General features: G+C 31.3%; 1 protein-coding gene across 5 annotated transcripts in view; it reads right to left on the bottom strand.

Moving 5' to 3' along the window:
* LOC139490884 (rho GTPase-activating protein 20-like) overlaps positions 1–24073 on the bottom strand; it is a 190355-nt gene that overhangs the window by 74109 nt on the left and 92173 nt on the right. For 4 of the 5 annotated variants that reach the window (XM_071278006.1, XM_071278007.1, XM_071278010.1 and 1 more), the window contains 2 exons: positions 21878–21947; positions 21040–21142 (listed from right to left, as the gene is read on the bottom strand). In XM_071278006.1, the coding sequence (XP_071134107.1) occupies positions 21040–21142; positions 21878–21947 (173 nt within the window). Of the gene's footprint in view, positions 1–6686; positions 8336–21039; positions 21143–21877; positions 21948–24073 lie in introns of those variants that run through there. The other variant, XM_071278008.1, reaches the window with a different exon arrangement.

Genomic DNA, 24073 nt, shown 5'->3' with positions numbered 1-24073 from the left:
AAATTATGAGATGGTGTATGGTTGGCAACTATCCACAAAGACCAAAAGACAAAGATATGAACAAATGCAGGTCAATGTATGAATGGTACAAAACAATACAAATAAAGCTACTATATCAATCTTGCAGAGTCTGGAAAATGATATTCTTGCCCTTTTAACAGGATAGTTTCTTAGCTCTTGTTCTTGGCATACCAAAAAGCTATTATGCCATTTATGTCCATTTTTGTTACTTTGATGAATACCCACATCTCTTATAAGTTATGCAGAGTTAAAAATTCACAAGAAAGTTAGATAAAATATATGCTGAAGAGGGTTGAACGAACAGTCAAGGACAGTTTACCATAAAATGTATTAAAAGTTAAAATGATACCTGCCTTGTTTTCATGGGGCGGACAGATTTTGTAATGACATTTTTTGACTGATTTTTTAATCTCAACAGTAATTTGTCTCCACACTAACACCTTCTCCTAACCAGGCTGTGAACTGTATTATTTGGTGATATAAATCTAGATTTAGGAGATATCATCATACCATTTAGATCTTATCCACATCTACTCAATACATTGATGGATCGGTGTGTCAAAACAGGTATTGTGGATTCAGAGAAAAAAGGTTTATATTCATGTCGCTAAAATATTTAAAAGACCAATAACAGATTCATTATTAGCTAAACAATCAAAAATAGTGGGATCTATCAGTACAAGGACACAAGGGGTACCCTTTGGTACAACTACATGTCTTTACTCATAAAAATATGCCAAAAAAATATTCAGTCACGTAAACAAGATTCCTTACTGTCCAAAATTATCATGCTCACAGATGTTAATTCTATGTTCCTCCTTACCTCCAAACCCAAACACATGCATGAACCTTATTTTAGAATCCTGACATTAGCCCTCAATGGTATGGTTATTGAAAATTTTACTAATAAGCAAGGAGGTCTGAATTGCTATACATGTTAATAAGTCAATTTTTTACTTCGATGCCACAACCGAGAAGGTTACACAGCTGTATAGTGAAAATGGACTACCAATTCTAGGTTTGTCATAACAAAATATAGCTATTCTTACAACATGTAATAATAATAGCAATTCTTAACATGTAATGGTAAAGGATAAACTCTCCCTTATTGGGCGTTGGTCCAGTGAGTGTATCTTTTCACTATATGCATGCTTATTTTCCTACATTTTTCCATTATAAATCATAAATTTTGTTCAGTGACAGCTCAAATATTTGCATTCAAAGAAACCAGGAATAAAAAGCTAAAATTACGTAATTATAAAAAGTCAAGAATCTTAATGTAAAGTGTAGGTGTTTTAGTATCACCTGTATCCATCATAAATATTACGTCAAAACTAATGGCTACACAATTCAATGCATTACTTGGTCAATTTTAATAAACCAAGAATCTTTTATTTTAAGTACGAAAGCACTTCCAGGAAGAAATAAGTTTATACCGTAACATATATACTGTATGTATAAGGTTAAGTTACCAAATCCAGTTAATTACATAGTAAAAAAAGATATAAACTTAAAGTGTTCAGGGAAAAAAATATAAATTTGTGTAAGATTTATGCTTTATTTACTCAGAAAGCAATATCATTGATGTTCTTAAACATATAAACTTTGAGCTCATTTTATTTTCCAAATAACTTCTTGTGGGTTATTTAACTTCCTTAAAAAGCGACTGTTCTTTATTTAGTATTTCATCTATTTATACCTTCTTTATCTACTGATAACCCACACATATAAGTAGTCCAAATATGGTACTAAATCTTGGAGTGAATATGAGTTTTACAATGATAGAATAGTTATAATTTTTTTTTTTAATTTCTATCTTATCAATAAAAAGAAGAATGTACATAAACATGATCTAAATCTTAATTTTATTTTTACATCCACTTTAAAAAAAAGAAGATTAGAATGCATAGCTAGACTAAGAAGATTAATGTCAGGTTATAAAAAAAATGTCATTTCGGAACAGTTGAAGTCCTACATTCATCACATTAAGTACATATACCATGGATTATATATATAACTCCATCATATACATTTATCATTGAGAAATATGACTTACAAAGATGGTATTTGTCATAGTAAAATTAATATCTCTAACATAGTTTACATAGTTATGATACAGATTATATAGCGTCTTAATTTATATTCTTACTTCTATATATCAAACAGAGAAAACTGGTGCAAAATCCACAATAATAGAGGCACATATAACTAGAGGCTCTAAAGAGCCTGTGTCGCTCACCTTGGTCAACAAAGGACACAGATGGATTCATGACAAAGTTGTGTTTTGGTGATGGTGATGTGTTTTTAGATCTTACTTTACTAAACATTCTTGCTGCTTTCAATTATCTCTATCTAAAATGAACTAGGCCCAGTAGTTTCAGTGGAAAATGTTAATGAAAATCTACAAATTTTATGAAAATTGTAAAAAATTGACTATGAAGGGCAATAACTCCTTACGGGGTCAATTGACCATTTTGGTCGTGTTGACTTATTTTTAGGTCTTACTTTGCTTAACATTATTGCTGTTTACAGTTTTTCTCTATCTATTATAGTATTCAAGGTAATCATGGTAATAACCAAAAACAGCAAAATTTCCTTAAAATTACCAATATAGGGGCAGCAACCAACAATTGGTTATCCGATTCATCTGAAAATTCCAGGGCAGATAGATCTTTTCCTGATTAAAATTTCATAACCTGTCAGATTTGCTCTAAATGCTTTGGTCTTTGAGTTATAAGCCAAAAACTGCATTTTACCTCTATGTTCTATTTTTAGCAATGGCGGCCATCTTAGTTGGTTGGCCAAGTTACTGGACACATTTTTTTAAACTAGAAACCCCAATAATGATTATGGCCAAGTTTGGATTAATTCGGCCAATTAGTTTCAGAGGAGAAGATTTTTCTAAAAGATTACTTTAGATTTATGAAAAATGGTTAAAAATTGACTATAAAGGGCAATAACTCCTAAAAGGGGTCAACTGACCATTTTGGTCGTGTTCACTTATTTGTAAATCTTACTTTGCTGAACATTATTGCTGTTTACAGTTTATCTCTATCTATAATAATATTCAAGATAATAACCAAAAACAGCAAAATTTCCTTAAAATTACCAATTCAGGGGCAGCAACCTAACAACGGGTTGTCCGATTCATCTGAAAATTTCAGGGCAGATAGATAGATAGATAGATAGATAGATCTTGACCTGATAAACAAATTTACCCAATGTCAGATTTGCTCTAAATGCGTTGGTTTTTGAGATATATGCCAAAAACTGAATTTTACCCCAATGTTCTATTTTTAGCCATGGCGGCCATCTTGATTGGTTGGCCAGGTCACTGGACACATTTTTTAAACTAGATACCCCAATGATGATTGTGGCCAAGTTTGGTTAAATTTGGCCCAGTAGTTTTAGAGGATAAGATTTTTGTAAAAGTTAACGACGACGGAAGATGACAGACGCCGGACGCCAAGTGATGAGAAAAGCTCACGGGCCAGGTGAGCTAAAAAGATGATGAACAACTAATCAACTGACACTGACATTTTTTTTATAAAAAAATAAAGGTGTTTGTGATTTGAGAAGTGTAATTTTTAATTTATGTATGAACCCTTTTATGATTTTCCTCTAACAACTGATAATTAATTTGTTAATTTATTAAGCTGTAAATTTACTGCTGTTTCAAACTCACATCAGCTATTTTTTGTGTGTGTCAAGTGTTAGTATGATAATGGTGGAACACATACAGCATTTTTAGAATATTGCAATAATTTTACAATAAATCTTAAAAAAAAATATATACTTGTTAGTCATGAACATTTCAGGGTAATCTTGCAATCAATTTTTATCGTAAGATTTTTTGGTGAAAAAAACGCCCATTAGCTAGAACTGGCTTAAGCGCCCATTAGCTAGAACTGGATTATACTTTAAAGATGCACCATGACTTTGTTACTTAATTAAGGATTTCACAATCTGAACAGGATTCTGCTTTCTCTTGGGTCAAATAAACAGACACTGAGAAACCACAACAGAAAAAACCCAACCAAACATTTATTGCGTTCAAAAAAACAAAGCATTTTAATTCATGATTGTAACATAAAAGAATATTAAATATGAAATATGTACTGTGTAACTTTATGTTCAAAGGAATTGAAGTTCATTATTTTCAACTTATTAACATTAATTTGCATTTTAATTAACATCTTTGAAACTCCAAATATAAATACGGTCACTTGCGTGACGTTTTGGACGATTCAGTGTTGTTTATAGAAATAATCTGTTGTAATTTACAAACAAATGTATTGATTGTACAAAAAATTATGTCATTTATGCAAAAATAAATAATAGTTGCACAATTTTTATCCAATTTTCAATACATTTTAGGTCATTAAAAAAATGATTAAAATTTGTAATTTCCTTCCAAACATTCATTTACTATTAGATTTTTTGCTCCTTTATAACAGTAAAATTCTGCTTTATTTACATGCTTTTAACAACCAATGACCTATGTTTCATACTTCCTTAAATGACACAGTTTCTTAAATTAAGTAATTCATCGTTTAATAATTCCTTTATCCGATGATAACACATCAATATAAGTAGTCCAAACAGGGTTCTAAATCTCCAGTTGAATATAAGACTTCACAATAATGCTAAGTAATTTTGAAGTTTTGAGTCCCCAATATCTTAGTTATTTGACAGGTTCTTTGAAAACAGGTGCTTCCTCCTAATTTTGATATGTTTTTACTGATCATGTAACAAACTAACGCCTAACAAATACCCTGTGGTTTCCGTGTTGTCAATACTTTCCCATACTTAATTGGTGTAATGTGTAGTTATTAATGACAATACACGGTAAATATAAGATCATTACATATATATATGGTCAATCTTTGCACAATAAATTGTCTAGTTACAATATATATGGTCAATCTTTGCACAATGAATTGTCTAGTTACAATATATATGGTCAATCTTTGCACAATGAATTTTCTAGAGTACCACAGAGCAAGATTATACTACTATCGACATAACCTAAATAGATAAAGAAGATGTGGTATGAGTGCCACTGAGACAACTCTCCATCCAAGTCAAAATGTGTAAAAGTAAACCATTATAGGTAAAAATACAGTCTTCAACACGGAGCCTTGGCTCACACCAAACAGCAAGCTATAAAATGACTAGCCAAAAAATTACTAGTGTAAAACCATTAAAACGAGGAAAACCAAGTCTAATCTATGTAAAAAAAAAAACAACCACTGAACATCAGGACATGTGCAAATAAATACAGAGTCTAATTTTTAAAAGGTACCAACCTTCACCCTTACCTGAAACAATAGTGTACTAACATTATGTCAAATATAGGTGTTTGTTTAAAGGCAAAAACTTATGACAGATATTATTATAATTGATGTTACTGTGTGAAAGGTAACCATGCTAGACACTGGCATTCTAATAACTAATATTACGTTCCGACAACTATCCTATTCCATAACAGATTGATCCCTTGAAGTTGTACTATTTTTTGCAGGACAATTTTTCAGGCCTTTTGACTATCTTACATTAGAAAAACAAAAACTTCATTTAAAAACAAAAATATCAGCGAGGACACTATACCTTCAGTGAAAGATATTCAAAAGAGAGGAACCTAATACCATGTCAGACGTGTCTCCCACTTTGACTCTTGATGACATAAATGATTATTACTTGTAAATGGCCATAATAAATCTGAAATCCTATTTTGAAACCTTTGTAAAACATTCAATCCAAAGTTCAGTATATAATTCCTAAAACAACATTTCCATTATAACCCAGTACTTAGCATTTAGATGAAGATTAAGATAGGTTTAAAACATAATGGTTAGGTATAGAATAAATTAAATTACGAAGAATTTCACAACTATTATTGAAGTGTTTGCACTGGTCACTAATTCAGACTTTCTCAGAACATGTTTACATTTTTGTTCAATTCAAAACAACTTTCCTGCAACCTTTGGTACAAGAATGATAGAATACAATAAGACTGAAGTTCAAGGACATTTCAAGAACAATTTTTTTTTCTGTTTAAAGTTTTTGTATGAAAAAAGCTGATATATGTTTCTAAATATTTCACACTGTCCCCTATACGTGTGTTGAATTCTTCAGACCTCTTAAAAAAAAAAAAATCCAAGTACAGACTTCATTTCAAAATTTCTCATATATTTGAAAATAAATTTTAGAAATAAGTTTTTAAGAAAACATTAAACTTCAGACTGTGCTTTTGTCCTTAATTGTATAACAATCCCACGCTTTTTAAACAACACTACATTTCAAATTTTCTTATACTGAAACCTTTTAAAAGCATAGTGTAGTATTTGTTGCACACCCATTACATAATTTATGCACAATACATTCATTAAGTATAAAATGAATAACTGTGAACATATGTGTCCTGATGGATTAGGCTTGCAGCAGTGAGTTTGACAGGAAAAAATATTAATGGAATTTTACATAAATGCATTGAATGGAAAAGACCTTCGTTTACCATTATGTCTGAAAACCTAACAATGTTGATTAAACATTAATGAGAAAGAGACCCAACATCATAAAAAACAACAGATATAGGGATCAACAAATAGTCAGCAACACAAACCAGGTGTCTTAAAACTCATACTTAAAATGGTACTGCCTACCTCAAAATCATATTCTTCATGTAAATCTGGTGATAGATAACAGAACACAACATCTTCTGGATCAAGCTCCTCAAATGACTGATTCAAAAGTTTCTTTTTTCCTTTTCTCTTTGAACCCTGAGTGTCCCTACGATTAAGTTTGGGTGAATGTAATGACAGTATCATGGCTGCCTTCATACGGAATCGTTGTGACGAGGACAGACGAGGAGATATATCTTCTGGTGAATGTACATTTATTAATGGAGCATCATAGCTCGATATCGGCCTTCTCCTCTTTTCTATATCCTCCTCAATTCTAGATAACCTTCTTTCTAAATAGAAATCATCTTGTGTTTGACGATTAGAATGTTCAGGTTCTTTGATAGATACATGAACCGGTGGTAGAGGTGCTCGACGTTTCTTCCCATAGTTAACAGAGGTATTGGGTAATCGTGGGGAGTCACCAGAAGCTGACATGGGCGACATGTCAGACAGATCCTGACTATCTGACGTTGATATCTGTCGTAACCTACGATTTCCAGATACATTGATGTCGTTCAAACATTCGTATGATGAACAGAGAGAATCTTCATCACTAAGCTGCAAATACCTTTTTTTATATACCCCTGGGAGGCTGCGTGTTGACAGGGTGGGGCTATCCACCACCCCCAGAGATTCTGACGAAGCATACAATCTGTATGCCATGTTTACTAACCTATAGTCATTCTATTCTGTAATTAAATTCCATCACAAAACTAACACATATATATATCAATCCATCAAGTCACATGTTTCCTGCTATTTATAAATATCCAAAAATCCATTGAAATGTACATAAAAGTTGTAAAATTCCTGAGTCCTTTACTAATACAATGGTTAAAAGTTTTAGTATTAAAGTCAATTATGTTGATTGTGATTACAACTCACCTGGTCATTATCATAGGTAAGAAATAAACAACTTTTTACAGGTACAAAATTAACACCTCCAGGTAAAAAACCCAATATTGTCATCCAAGTGAAGAAATCATGAAAACTTATTTACCAGTCTAATTTGAAGTCTATGTAAATGTCAGGTTATCCATATACACTACAATGAATTTACATTAAGTTACCAAATTAGTCAAAAAATGGTGTCTCAGAAAAGTAAGAAATCTGACATTATATACTATTTCACATGGTTATGGTAATTGATTTACCTATGGTTATTATCCAGTCACTAAAATATCCTCAAATTTGAAATTAATATTGCACTTTGAAGAAATTGCATAATTACGTATGAAAGTTAAAGCTGATCTTTATCTAGGAAGTTCATCGCATACAATATGAAACTCTTTTATGAATGTACAAAATTACATCTATATATGGACAAAACTAGGTTCAGTCAACCAAAAACATCTAGTATGTCAGAAAAAAATCCTCGATTATTTACTGTTTTCACACATACATAACTCTCCTTAAGAAGTCTAAGCTTAATAAAATTATGCACAGCACTTATAATCTCACTACCGATCAAATATCTCAACCCTGACTTTTTAGGTCTTCTACCTCTGTGACATTGTACAAACTTTCTGGACTGAAATTAACACCACGTTTTAACCAAATCAGCTGACCGTGTCGTCCATGAAATTAAAACACTGCCCAGCTGGTTGTCCAGATAATCTATTTGGAATGTTATATGTACCTATTGTATTTTATGTTTACCTAAACAAATCCTAAATACTATATTACTGTATAATTGTAGTATTACAAAAACAAACTTGTTCATCCCACATGTCCAAAATTGTCACACTATTGTCATTTAAATACTTGTATATCTATAAATTCCCTCTTGTTATAAATGTAAATAAATTTTATCGGGAATGAAGTCCCACTTATGGTTTTCGTTCATAACTTCTGTATATATCATTTACTTGTTTAAACATTGATTCTATCAGCAATGGTTTCACAATTCAGCTCGCAGAACAAGCACAAAGTCTCCACGTCTAGACATCACTTTTGCATTAATTTGTTTTGTTTAGAGTCAATATCATGTATCATTTTAAGATCTTTTAACTCCAATTGTAATTCTGCATCCAATGAATTAGTTGTCTTATTCCGTCATCTTTGTCACTTATGAATGGACTCCCATTTATCTTATCAAATATCTTTAATAAACGTGGTCACGGTAAAAGACAGTCCTGACTATTTCATCCCGGCAGATAGAACATGTAATAATTTCTCTTGTTTAAAGTTTTCATCGTTTATCAGAAATGATAATACCAACTTTATTTTAATCTCAATATAAACATTAGATACATAACTTTTTAATATTAAAACTTAGTAATTAAATGTAAATAATTTATGATCATGATACCGTATACATATCTGATAGTGATAAGAAAACTTGTACAATGGTCTTTACTCATTACATGCGTATACATATCTGATAGTGATAAGAAAACTTGTACAATGGTCTTTACTCATTACATGCGCTCACACCACATTTATAAAGTCAATCATATTTCCATTAGGCTCCAGAAAAGTGCACAAAAGGTCAAAATCTGTATATTCTTCCTACATAAAGTGAATGATATCATACGGTTCTTAAATGCACATCAAGTTCATAACTTTATCTCCCAACTCAAGAAATATTGTCAAACATTACATTTAGAATCAATAGAATTAAGTATGTAACAGATCTTTTACAATGTTTATGTATTCAATAGAATTTATAATCGGTTGATTTACATATATGCTATTTTCAGCATTGCAGGGATTTACGTGTAACGAAAATTAAGTTTGAGTTTGACAAGATTATAAAAGTGTCTTGTTAATAACATTGACTGAATTCTCCGTCACTTCACGCTACCCCTGCCATTCATCAAAAAATATTATCTTATTCAAGTGTGCTATTGGGATATCTCATTACTTCTTATGGTGAAAAAATTATATATTTCATGTTTGTTATATGTGCTGTAAACACCAGCTCTATTTTGAGAAATGTAGCATTCAAGAAAAGGGAGATATACAATCCCCTTGATAACATCTATTTATTAGGGAGATATCAGGTACTTCATCAATGAGACAGCAACCCAATGACAAACTAGATGTGTCAAAGCGACACGAATGGCCCCGTCCCAAAAAGTTGAAAAATCTGCAATTTCACTATAAACACATGTAGACACAAACATGATGGTAGTCTCACATATCAAATATCATCTCAAAATCTGGAGGCCTATAGAAAAAAATCTGTATAACTGTGATTTTCAATAATTTATCAAAGTCCAAAGCCCATAATTTCAGCAAATATTAGTGGAGTGAAACAAAACTTAACTTGATCTGTAACTCATCATATTTAACTCACATACCAAAAATCAGCCCAATATCTGAAGGTGTTTAGAAAAAAAGTCTGTATAACTGTGATTTTCAAAAATTTCTCAAAGTCCAAAGCCTGTAATTTCATCAAAAATTAGTGGAGCAGAATGAAACTTAAACTTGATCTGTAACTCATCATGGTTAACTAACATACCAAAAATCAGCCCAATATCTGAAGGTGTTTAGAAAAAAAGTCTGAAAAACTGTGATTTTCAACAATTTCTCATAGTCCAAAGCCCGTAATTTTGACAAAAATTAGTGGAGCGGAACGAAACTTAAACTTGATCTGTAACTCATCATGGTTAACTCTACTACTAAAAATCATCCCAATTCCTGAACGTGTTTAGAAAAAAACTCTGTATAATGGTTTGTTGCGGAATTACAGAATTACGGAATTACGGAATTACAGAATTTCAGAATTTCGGAATATCGGAATATCGGACAAGGGTAAAACTATATGGTACCAACAACTTCGTAGCAGGGCCATAAAAAACAAATCAACAGAGATGTCTGATTGATTGAATGATTATTGGTGCTTAATGCCACTTTTGTTGGTAATCTTGTGACAGCCAGATTTTAAAGGTAGAGGAAGCCAGAGTGTACAAATAGAACCAATGACTAGGCAGAAAACTAGAAATCCTAGTCAATTAAGAACTCCATAGATAAAACATCTGTATTGACAGGCGACTGATTGCTGCATATGAAGTATTTGGACCACTCAGATACCAAGACCCCCTGAAATGTTTGTATATATGTACACAAATAAATGTTATTTCACAAATAAGAAGCATTTCAAATTAAATAACCATCTAATAAATTAATCTGAACATAAGACGTCAACTGGTCTAGAATCTTGTCATATCTTATTCTATTAGACATTTATTTAATTACACACTGGACGATTTTTATATACGAATATCACTGAGAAATTTTCCTTTATCAATAAGACTCTGTTGGACATATAAAATCCACCAAAAAAAATTTGGAAACAAAATTTATTTTCAATGAGAGTATACACCATTATATTGGCCATTTATTATAGTTCTCCCCTCTCCATGAAGCCTGCAAAAGGAATAACAAAAAAGACACTGCTGTGGTTGATTATACTTTGACCAAATAACAGCACCATGAATGACCCAAGATCCCTGATCTAATTATTCAAAACTTCAGTATATTTCTAAAAGTTTTACAATCTTTAGTGATCTACATAGATGATACATTGTAGTTACATTTTCCACTTTCATTAAATAAAAAACAAAATGCAAAAAGATGAATATATTAATTATTAAATTATCATTAAGTATTTTTGTTTAAGAAATTTTACCGTCTGCCTCCTGGTACCTTTCCTCAGAAGACTTTCAAATGTAAGAAAAAAATGTCTTGGGAGGCCCTATTGATATCTCTAATGCACACTAGTGTTCTAATGGTGACAAAATAACACAAATCAGATTGAAGTTCGACTTTAAATATTAAAGAACAAATCTGCCAAATATAAATGTAAATCTATTTGTATTCTCTTTATATTATTATAAGATAATAACTAGTACAAATATACTACAGGTTACAAATCATTGAGTAACTGTTCCACTTTTAACTTTGTACTCATCTATTATCAAACAATTTACTTATAATCACATTCTCACGAACCTATTATTGTATTCATGTCATATCTACAGTTTTGATCAAGAGAATGAACTATTGTCAATTAATCATGAACCAATTTTCCAGATCATTGTGTCTTTGTTTTCATTAAAACTCTTTTTGACAGTCAAGAAGTTGCATCCTTATTCCCCCATTCCCCCACAAAAAAAAAAAATATTATTAGTATTTTAGGGGATTTCAATTTAAACCCAATATAAGATGCATGCACTCGTGTGTGGGGGTAGAAAAGGAAAGGTGGTGGGGAAAGGGATTACACCATTGCGTCATTCAGGGTCTGCTCAGTGCTGCTTCTGTAGTAAATATAAAATATAAAAAAGAAGATGTGGTATGATTGCCAATGAGACAACTATCCACAAAAGATCAAAATAACACAGACATTAACAACTATAGGTCACCGTACGGCCTAAACACCGCATAGTGAGCTATAAAAGGCCCCGATAAGACAATGTAAAACAATTCAAACAAGAAAACTAACGGCCTTATTTATGTAAAAAAATGAATGTCAATATGATTATCACTTAGATGACTTGATTAGGACATTTAGTATATATAGGGCATTACAGGATTACATTTTTCACTATACCAGAAATAGAGACTTTTCTTTTATATTATACAGACCTAAACTTCATAAGGAATGGTCTATTTGCTTATAAGTTTAACTACCGCTAATTTTTGTGTGCTTTACAGAACTTTTATTGACCTCAGAAAAGGGGAGATAATTAACTTCTTAACCTCCTGCTATTATTCATTATTTAAGTAAGCACTTAGTCGAGTTTTAAATTTTATTTTTTAATTTAAAACATATTTTATTATATATCTTTGGACATCCAATTCAATCACCTGTATTACCCAACAGATTGAATTCCATATGTCATGAACAACTGTGCTTTCATAACCTTGAGGTTAAAATTCTAATGTTCAGTTAATTGTTTTTTACTTCTGCTTCAAATGGTACCAATTTCACATTGGTACGTTCCTGCTTTATTTATTTTCCATACAAATTGTACCAGCTCTCTGGTTTATTTTATATTTATCTGTTTATTAAACCTCTGGCTCTTTAATAAATAAATTCTTGAACACAGATGTTGATATGGGACGACCATGGAATTATTTTGATATATTCACAAATATTTTGGTTGATAAATAAACTATTTACCTATTATAATGACCTTATTTACCATTCAAAACCTATGGATACTTGACAATCTTCTCCTGTATCATTTATTTACTTATCTTGTCAAGACATCTAATGTCTCATTAATTTGGTGACTATAATTCTAGTTCCCCTCCCTTTACACAAATTTCCACCCTCACTTTATCATTAAAATTTCTGAAACTGTTAGACTTTCAAGATTTGTTAATGATTATTTTTTTTCTGAAAACATCAACTAGAGGTTAAAAACTACTTCTGTACCAGTACATATTCATTTCCCAGTAATAATTATAGAAATCCATGAATTTAACATTTAAAATTTTTGTTTAAAGTAAGACTGCATTAACCTTGTATAGGAACTTAAAAGGTAATGGATGACCTGGAAAGATATTGTGTTATTATAAATCCACAAATTATACAATGCTTTTAAAAAGAATGATGACTAACTTATTTCACTCTTCCATAATAAATAAACCACACAGATGTGAATCTTTCAATGTACTGCGACTAAAATAGGAATCGGAAGTCGATTTGTAAATTCAGGCATCTCAAGAAAACAGGTACACAATTTTTTGCACTCTCAGTTATACCTTGTTTATATAGGTGAAGGAATTGGATGAGGGGGATACTTGGAGAGAACCAGAGACTTACAGCAGGACTCAATGCTGACAAACCTTAGTTAACCTCTGAGATGGGATACTTGGAGAGAACCAGAGACTTACAGCAGGACTCAATGCTGACAAACCTTAGTTAACCTCTGAGATGGGATACTTGGAGAGAACCAGAGACTTACAGCAGGACTCAATGCTGACAAACCTTAGTTAACCTCTGAGATGGGATACTTGGAGAGAACCAGAGACTAATACAGCAGGACTCAATGCTGACAAACCTTAGTTAACCTCTGAGATGGGATACTTGGAGAGAACCAGAGACTTACAGCAGGACTCAATGCTGACAAACCTTAGTTAACCTCTGAGATGGGATACTTGGAGAGAACCAGAGACTTACAGCAGGACTCAATGCTGACAAACCTTAGTTAACCTCTGAGATGGGATACTTGGAGAGAACCAGAGACTTACAGCAGGACTCAATGCTGACAAACCTTAGTTAACCTCTGAGATGGGATACTTGGAGAGAACCAGAGACTTACAGCAGGACTCAATGCTGACAAACCTTAGTTAACCTCTGAGATGGGATACTTGGAGAGAACCAGAGACTTACAGCAGGACTCAATGCTGACAAACCTTAGTTAACCTCTGAGATGGGATACTTGGAGAGAACCAGAGACTTACAGCAGGACTCAATGCTGACAAACCTTAGTTAACCTCTGAGATGGGATACTTGGAGAGAACCAGAGACTTACAGCAGGACTCAATGCTGACAAACCTTAGTTAATCTCTGAGATCAGAGTTAAACAACCCTTTCTTAAAAAGGGTTTAATTCACAATCTTACTGTTGACAGGCTACTGATCATTGCAGACTCAGACTACTGGCCCACTGAGGCCCAATGACTAAAATGAACAAGATGTTACATGGTCCACTGAGGCCCATTGACTAAAATGAACAAGATGTTACATGGCACACTGAGGCCCAATGACTAAAATGAACAAGATATTACATGGTCCACTGAGGCCAAATGACTAAAATGAACAAGATGTTACATGGCCAACTCAGGCCCAATGACTAAAATGAACAAGATGTTACATGGCACACTGAGGCCCAATGACTAAAATGAACAAGATATAACATGGCCCACTGAGGCCAATTGACTAAAATGAACAAGATGTTACATGGCACACTGAGGCCAATTGACTAAAATGAACAAGATGTTACATGGCACACTGAGGCCCAATGACTAAAATGAACAAGATATTACATGGCCCACTGAGGCCAATTGACTAAAATAAACATGATGTTATGTACCATATGATGAAAAAAATAGTCAAAAGATGTGCAAAGGCCAAAATATAGTCTTAACAAATGACAGGTGCCTATGCAATAGTCAAGCTCAGATTTGTCCCTAGTCTAAAAAGATGTGAAAAAATTAATCATGGACTATTAAAAAACTTCTAGATAGGACAGTTAAAGATGTGACAAACTCTTTTTAATCATAATGTCAGATATGAACTTTATTAGTTGTGTTGTAGTTCATACTAAAACTACAGCTTCATTTTTCATAGTAGAATTTTATTTCAGAATCAAATTATGATATACATATCTGATTACAATCATACAAAATTACAAATATTACAATAGTTTTCTTATAACTTGCAACATTCCTGCATTTCTTTAAATAAATATCTCTTTTATACTGTATATCTAATTTAAATCTATTAAATAAAGCTTAAATTTTCAATTTAAAGAATTTTATATTTAAACAAGAGGCTTATCTGTGTTTTCATCTTTACATATAGTTCTATGCATATGGTTGAAATGAAAAGCTATGATAAACTTGAAAGCAAAAAATTGTACTAATATTGATATTTAGTACTGTAAATATTGACATTATTACGTGCATTCATTATTGTTGCGATTTTGTCATTTTAGAATTAAAACCCATTCAAATTTTTTACGATTTTGAGAACAATCCTGTATACTGTAAATTCAGAAATTAAATGTGAGGTTTTTATTATGGGAAAAATGCAACAGAGTTGTAAACGCAATAATTTAAACTCCCATTTTGAAATATTCTATATGAATTAAACAGGATTTTCTCAAAATCGTAAAAATTAGAATTGTATTTAAGTCTTAACTGACGAAATCACAATAATAAATGCACCCAATAATTTCTGAATTTACAGTAATTCATATAAAATATTTCAAAATGTTTAATAATTGCGTTTACAACTCTATCGCATTTTTCGCAATGATAAAAACCTAGCAATAATTTATGAATTATAAAATTACAGTAATCACTAAAATTGTACAACAATATTAAAGATAATACTATTTTGTACAATTATATTTTTGCTCAAGACATTTGGGATTTATTTTCTCTGACATGTTTTGTTTTAATGGTATTCAAAATCTTGAAATTATAATGTTCTACAAATTATAACTAGAATATTGATATATATGAATAATAAATTAAAAAAAAACATACCAGAAGGGATCCAGATTTTTTCAAATTCCTTAAAAAACTCCAGAAATTCATCAGCAAAAATTATAATACACCTATTCTGTAGAACAAGAATATTAATGAATGTTGACCCCACAATGACCTGAAACTGACACTATACCCTAGAATTGACTAGAGGGTACATTTTTAACTTTTAACTTTAATTATAGTATGATATAAGAAGTAGTTATTGTAACATTTCATGGTTTATTAAGTCATCCAAGTGAGAAATTGATGAACTCATTTGACCAAAATTTAATTGACTCTTGTATAAGGACAACATTGGTAGATTATAGATGAAGTAATACGTAAGTATACTTTAATATGTGGTCATAGGCACTGTATGTTTATATTTAAAAATTGCACATAACATGTAAATACTTTGCTTTTTAATGAAATATTTGATAATAACTGTGCATCATTTCTGAAGTAAAAAAGAAATCTTACTGAGGTTTAAAGTAGTAGGGCTTATTTTGGTGTTATGAGTTTAAGTTAATGTATCTTTCATAATAAGATAAATTAAGAAGGTGTGGTATGAGTGCTAATGAGACAACCCATCCTTCAACACAGAACATTGGCTTACATTGAACAGTCTAGAAATTAAGATTGCAGCATGTTATATTTATTCGGTAAATAATTCTTAAAATAGATCAAACATAATACAAGGAAAAAATTATCTCTATCCAACAGGATTTTCAAACCTCTCAAAAAGTTTACCACATTTATCTGTGTAACAACATCAACCAAAAATATCAGGGGAGTATAATACCAACATTAACTGGTACCCTACCCTTTATACTGGAGTCCTGCTCTATCAACAAAGTGGCACTGTCAATGATCATATTGCTGATAACAATTAATAATTAATCTATATTTCATGATGTCCCTGGGTGTGTTTGATTACTCCCTATTGTTTTGTTTATCTTAATTTTTCTAATCATAGATATTATGACACTACTTATATAGATAAAACAAATTCAAGTGTTTATCCAAATAGTATATCAACAGGTACTTGATATTACAAAAATATTTCTATACAATTGTGTGAATTCAGAGATAAAACAAGGGATTTTCATAAAGGTATTTATAAGACAAAGATCTGTCCAAATATTGGTGGACTCAGAGACGATTGAGCAGACTTTGTAATGTTACTTTGACCTAATCTGATGTCGGGGATTGTCCACAGATACAAATTCTCTACATCGGAATCTATGTGAAGCTGAAGGAAAAATTCATACTTTGAACTGCAGATTTCTATCACCAGGCATAGTGGTAATCTTATCTATCTCATGTTATCAAACATGTATATCTACTATTGAAAAAAAATGTCCTCAATTGAAACCTTGCCACTTTGATATGAAACCATAAGAATTTGGCAAGCAAGTAAACAAAACAATAAATATTAAAGTCAATAACAACAAAAGTACTTCACAATTCGGCCAAATATGTAGTTCACAGATAAGGACTATCTTAATAACATTCACCGAGAAATAGCATGACCAGGACAACTCTGTATCTATAATCAAATAAACAGGGTTAATTTAAAAACAATAAATTATAACAAGAGGCTGTCACAACGACAGCAAACCAGATTTATTAATATTTATTTGTGTCCTGGCAATATCACAAGAACCATTACTGATGAATGGTGAAAGTGAAAATCGTCAATATCAAATTTGACCTCCATTTTGTCATCAGTATCAACATATTAAAATTTGAAAAGCTTAGATTGAATGGTTCATGAGTAAATGCAACAACGTGAATGGAAACGCCATTTTACAATCTTTCAAGAACCATAACTCCTGAACGGTAAAAGTCAAAATCGTCATTATTGATCTTGACCTCTATTTTGCCATCAGTAACAACATATAAAAATTTCAAAAGCTTTGGTTGAATGGTTCATGAGAACATGCACCGACACGACTGGAAACACCATTTTTCAATCTTTCAAGAACCATAACTCCTGAACGGTAAAAGTCAAAATCGTCATTATTGAACTTGACCTCCATTTTGTTATCAGTAACAACATATTAAAATTTGGGAAGATTTGGTAGAACAGTTCATGCGTAAATGCACGGACATGACTGGAAACTTCATTTTTCCAATCTTTCAAGAACCATAACTCCTGAACGGTAAAAGTCAAAATCGACATTATTGAACTTGACCTTCATTTAGTTGTCAGTAACAACATATTAAAATTTTAGAAGCTTTGGTTGAACGGTTCATGAGTTAATGCACGGACAACATTTGATTGCCGCCCGCCCACCCGCCCGCCCGACTGCCCGACCGCCCGCCCGCCGTACATCCCCAAATCAATAACCGACATTTTTGTAACAAAAATCCGGTTTATAATGAAAATTCAGTAATTTTTGAGAGATTTTATTTTATTAGTGGGAATAATGGGACTGAGTGAGTACCACAATAAAAAGAACATGCATTCTGATAATCAATACATATCTATATCTGTCTGCACATTTTTCTTAAAATCACAATAATTCAAATCTCACTATTTGTCTTTTCTTCAAAAATTGCAATAATAAATGAACACAATAATTTCTGAATTTACAAGTGTCCAAGGAAAACTGGAATTTTCAAACTACCACAACACAAAAATATATATATTTACTAACTAATTATAAGATAAGTAATGTGAAACTTCAAAGATACTCTTTCGTAGTTCTGAAATTACTGACTAATAGTATTAAATAAGTATATAACATAACATAGCTGACCCAGAAAGCAATGACTGAAAAGGGGGATGTAAAGAAGGATAAAGTATTTCCATATTATATATATCTTATCTCTTAACAGAAAATAAGACTACTTCCTTAAAACATCAGGTCATTCAATATAAAAAAAAAAAACAAATATCTATTTATCCTATATGATTGAAATTCATCTTTTTTGATAAAACTAAACTTGAAAAATTCAAATAAATTTGGAGTGTATATTTATAAAGATAAAATTTAAATTTGTCTTATATTTATCAGTCATATCTACTTTCCTTTTATCTTAGTAACTTGAGCTTTAGATATATGACTTTTTACAAGAACAAGGTTTAAAACTACTTCAAACTAAATAAAGTCCTCCTAGAAATATTTGGTGTAAATTTTGATTACTTTCGTCATTACCAAATGGGATAACCTGAATACCATTCAAATTTCATCATAGATATTAAATATTTTTTTTACCTACAGTTGTTTTCAGATATTTAAGACAAGATATCAACAATTAGTTTCAGTATATATATTGCGAAGGAGTTTTGTTCTGTACATTTGTAAATAAAAATATTAATCTTATGGACTAAAACGAAATCAACAAAATTCCCATAAATTTCTCAGCAGGTTGCACTTTTAAATCCTGTTTTGGATGATTTACTCAGCATTCTTTTCTTTATGTATAAGATAACTACGTCATGATGCAAACATTTAATTATTTCAAATGTGTGATATAATATTTCTTCTTCTTATTAAATATTGTGAGACGTGTCAATTTGGTTTCTCAGCTTGTTAATTTTTTCATGTTAAATATTTCATTCTTTGAGTCTATTTTCAAAAATGTTCTACTCACAAAGCAAAGTATGGAAATGAGTCAACAAATGAGCTGCATTGGATAGAAATAGACCTTATGCAAGTGTACGTAAATATGTACATGTATAGGACTCTGATTGATTTTGGAACATTCATATACTAAATACAATGTAATAAAAGATGAAAAACGTTCCGTTTTGTAGCATTCAATTAATAATTCACAGGCAAACAATCCCAAATTTTCATTTTTTTTTTTCAAAACTGAAATATGTTAACAGATGTATCGATGTTGATTTGGATAAGGTCGATTTCTATCCTACACAGCTCAAATGTCTTATTTACATGCCACATAACTGTAACTTATGATTTATACCAAAAGGTACCTTAGATATCTATCTAGGGATTAAATCACTTTTTCTTTGAGACGAAAGTCAGATTTTTGTTTCCCTAATTCTATTGAAATATGACTGTCCTGAAGCCCATCATTTCATTTTTTTCATGAAACCTATTGTGTTACCTTTTTCACTTTATTCATGCTTCAACCTTACATAAGAAATCCATTTTACAAACTAATTCTATCTTCGTATCATAACCACAAAGATCACAAAAACATGAAACACTATTCATAAAAAATATTTTTTTAAGGTCAAAAATTAAAATCTATGATCACCACTTTTTTTCATAAATCATCAAATTTGACATCATGTAATGTAAACAGTGAGCAGATACAAAATATTTTCATCATAAAACTTACAATAAAACTGTCACCCGACTGGACGTACTCGGACCACACATTAGTTAATAGAAACTCTGTTATCCTAAATGTACCGAGATCTCCATATATTTACAATCAAAATACCCTTGAGCAGAAATTTAACTAAGCAGAAAATTTTATTTGTGTTTTAGAAATATTATTCATGAAAATTTGATACATGATAATAAAGTATTGCTTTTCCCTATTATTATATAAAGTTGGCTGACAGAGCATGAAATTCCGTAAGTACATTATATTTTTTTTAATAACAACTGTATCAAGAAAGATAACTCTATCTCATCTTCTTTTCTAGCAGTTGGAAGGCAATTCTAAAGAAGGGTGATGATTATTTATGAAAGAAAACCTGCACTATCATAGGAAATGATCAATAAAAATTGAACACATTGCAGTATGCAAGGGGGGGAAATAAATTGTTCCTTAGGTCTTTGATTTAAAGCTTTAATTAACTCTTATTTCAGCTTGCCATGAAATAAAAAGTTTTTTCCTAATATAAGTTCCAAATAGAAAAAATATTTTGTCAACAACAAATATTACATAATTTGTTCCGTACAGATAAGGATTTTGATTTTTTTTATTCCTACAGGAATAACTTTTATAGCAATGTTTTTTCCAAGATTTCCAGGAGGACTTCTGTTAGACGGAACGACATATATGTTGACAAGTGAAAGATTTGACATAAAAAATTGAAACCTTCTACACCAAAGCAGTGTTTTATTCCCCTTGATATTACAGGTGTGCAGTGAGCAACAGAGTGAGATGATCAAATAAAATAATGTACTCACAGGTAGATGCAACAAGGTTTGTAAGTTATAAGTTGTCTGCCCTTTACGAAGATTACAAAATTCTAGAAACGATTGATCTTCTGTACATCTGTCTTCTAGTAATCTGTAGGGATAATTTAGAGAATGAAACAGTTATATTACATGTACATTAAAGCATTAAGACTTTTAAAAACCATATAAATCATGTGAAAAGCACTGTTTTGTTGTCAGGTTAATATCTATTTGATGTACACCCCACATCTCCCTGGTTTCATCCTTACCTTAACCTTAATTCTCTCCCACCAGAAGTCAAATAAGGCCTCCACACTGTTATTCCACCCTTTTCTATCTCTGGATTCATACAAAATTAAAATTCTAATGTCTGCTTGATATTTTAAAACTCTTATTTACCTGCTATGTTTTCATTCCCTTTTTACAAGAGTAGTTATTTATACATAATCTAATAGTTGTATGCTACTGTCAAAACAAGATTACAATTACTAAAATAAACTTTGTTATTGTTGCATCTCATGAAATAAGCAGCGCATTCAACTTTTGTTTGGTGGGTGCATCTATCTTTTATATGTGTAAATTTTCACTATTTTGAAGGTTTTTTTTTCTTTTTTTTTAATATAATATTTATAAAATCTTCCAAAAATTTAAAAATTATAAAATAATTTCATCTTTTGAATTTTTATCATGGGAAAGTCTTCTTTAGTTTTTTAGTGCTGTTTGTTCACTTTATTTAACTTTACACATAAATGTTCTCAGCAATGTCTGATTCCGTGACCTGATTTATTGTTTAAATCAAGTAGTTTTATAAACTGATTTCATATTTTAATACTTATTGTATACTTACTTTCTTGCTTTAGAATAGTTCTTCAGATAATCTTCATACAGATTCCAAAATTTACTGGAAAAAAGATTCCCTGTAAAACAAGAAAATATGTAAATTTCTCATATAAACACAATTATAAATATTACAATAACAGTTATTTTATTGATTAATTGACTGATAGTTGATATTTAATGCCACTTTCTACTTTAACTATATCATGACCACATGTTTTAATTGGTGAAGAAATCAGGAGTACCAAGATAGAGCCACCAACCTCTGGTAAAGAAACAGGCAATCCTAGTCAATTAAGATTGGAGTAAAATGCAACATTCCAGGCGAGGTGTTCAAACAGGCAACACAGGTTAAGAAGCTTGTGATAGAGCAGAAAACTACTTTTGCTACAGTGAAGAATAGTTGTCAACTTCCTAGTCATTTTGTGGAGAGTTGTCTCACTGTCATTGATTACCACATCTTCTTATTTTCTACTTAGACCACTTGGTCTCTAAAGTCATTTGTAGTTTCCTATTTTTATCTGTAACTGTTTGAAAAAAAAATTAACAAAAAAGATATGTCCCAAGTTAGGAGCCTCTGGCCTTTGAAAGTCTTGTATGTTTCTTAATTTTAGTTCATTTATATGTTTTGGAGTTTAGCGTGACGTCCATTCTCACTGAACTAGTACACAATTTTATTTAGGGGCCTGCTGATGACCACCTTTGGGTGGGGGATTTTCTCACTGCGTTGAGGACCAATTGGTGTCCTTTGTTTGTTATCTGTTCTTCGGAAGGGTATAATAGTAGTCTCTTTGAAAATATTCCCAATTTCCATTCTCAATTTTATAACAGCTAAACACTCTTCTTGATAATTAAATCACAAAATAGATATGTAAAACACTCTCCAGTTGTTAGGCTTAATACTGTCCTTTACTACAAGCATGTAAGTGTTATGTCAATATTGTACTTCCAAGCTACAAGAGAGTATTTTGACAATAAAACAGCATTTTCATTAAACAACTGAATTTTAAATAGTTTATTATATAACTCACATATATTTCAGGGTACAAAGACATTTTTAATTAAATAAAAACAGACCTGCTTTGGCACCATAACAAGAAAGTCATTTATTCATAAATTCAATTATTTGCATTCTAATCGGTAAAGTAAATTACCTTATGATCGAGTAAGATCGTCCTATCCTTTGGACAATAGCCGCCATATCTTGACTTATCACCTTAAAGTTCACATATTTATCAAAAGAATGGTTAAGTAATGGACGTTTATTGATAATTGATTTCCAATCGAACTATGTCCATTTATAGAAATGTATGCCTGGGGTGATACATTTTAACAATCAGAGAAATTATATGGGGCTTATCAGAAAGTGTATTGGTTGATGGTATTAGTAATGAATAGTCTATATAGCTGGCATTAAATTTTAAATACATTTAGATGTTAAAGGGAGAATTTAATGGCTAGGGAATGATAGCAATTGTATGGCCTTGTCAGGTCAAGTGTTTCACTGTAATGCCCATTTACGGTGAAACAATCCTTTGAATTAATTTGAATGAAAAAGGTGAGGAAACATATTAACATTGTCCTTTACCAATTTACATACTGTCTAGAAACATATCACCATTGTTCTTTACCAATTTATTCCATCTTTGTTTGAATTGTAAATTTATATTACTCTTTAATTTTCTATTCCCTGAAAAGTTTCAGCATTAAAGATTAACAAAACCTCGATTTATGTTGTTCATTTGTCTACTAAGTTTTCATTTCTTATGAATCAACCTGTCTGGTATAAGCAATGGAAGACAGCCCTCTGTCCCACTGAGACACCATCCATAAACCTCAACAACAACAAAACAAAAACCAAAGACTCCACAGCAAAAATATGAAGAGCAAGAATGTGGAGGTCCTTAAAAAAAGTTTGTATAATTGTTTGTTGTGGTATGAATGATGAGGGTAACACTATATTGCCCATACTGTAGTCAACAGGGCCATACAAATCAACGGGGCCATACAAATCATCTCGATACCTAAAAGTATGGGGAAAAAAGGTCTTGGCATTTGTTGGATTTAGACAAGATGGAAGGACAAAAAGACATGACCACTGACAGACCAACACTGTATACTATGACATAGTCACTGATTAATGGACCAACACTGCATATCATGACATAATCATGGATGGACTAACACTTTATGTCATGACATAATA

The sequence above is a fragment of the Mytilus edulis genome, chromosome 10, assembly GCF_963676685.1.
Source record: "Mytilus edulis chromosome 10, xbMytEdul2.2, whole genome shotgun sequence".
NCBI classification, from domain to species: domain Eukaryota; kingdom Metazoa; phylum Mollusca; class Bivalvia; order Mytilida; family Mytilidae; genus Mytilus; species Mytilus edulis.
This window is presented reverse-complemented; position numbering and strand designations above follow the sequence as displayed.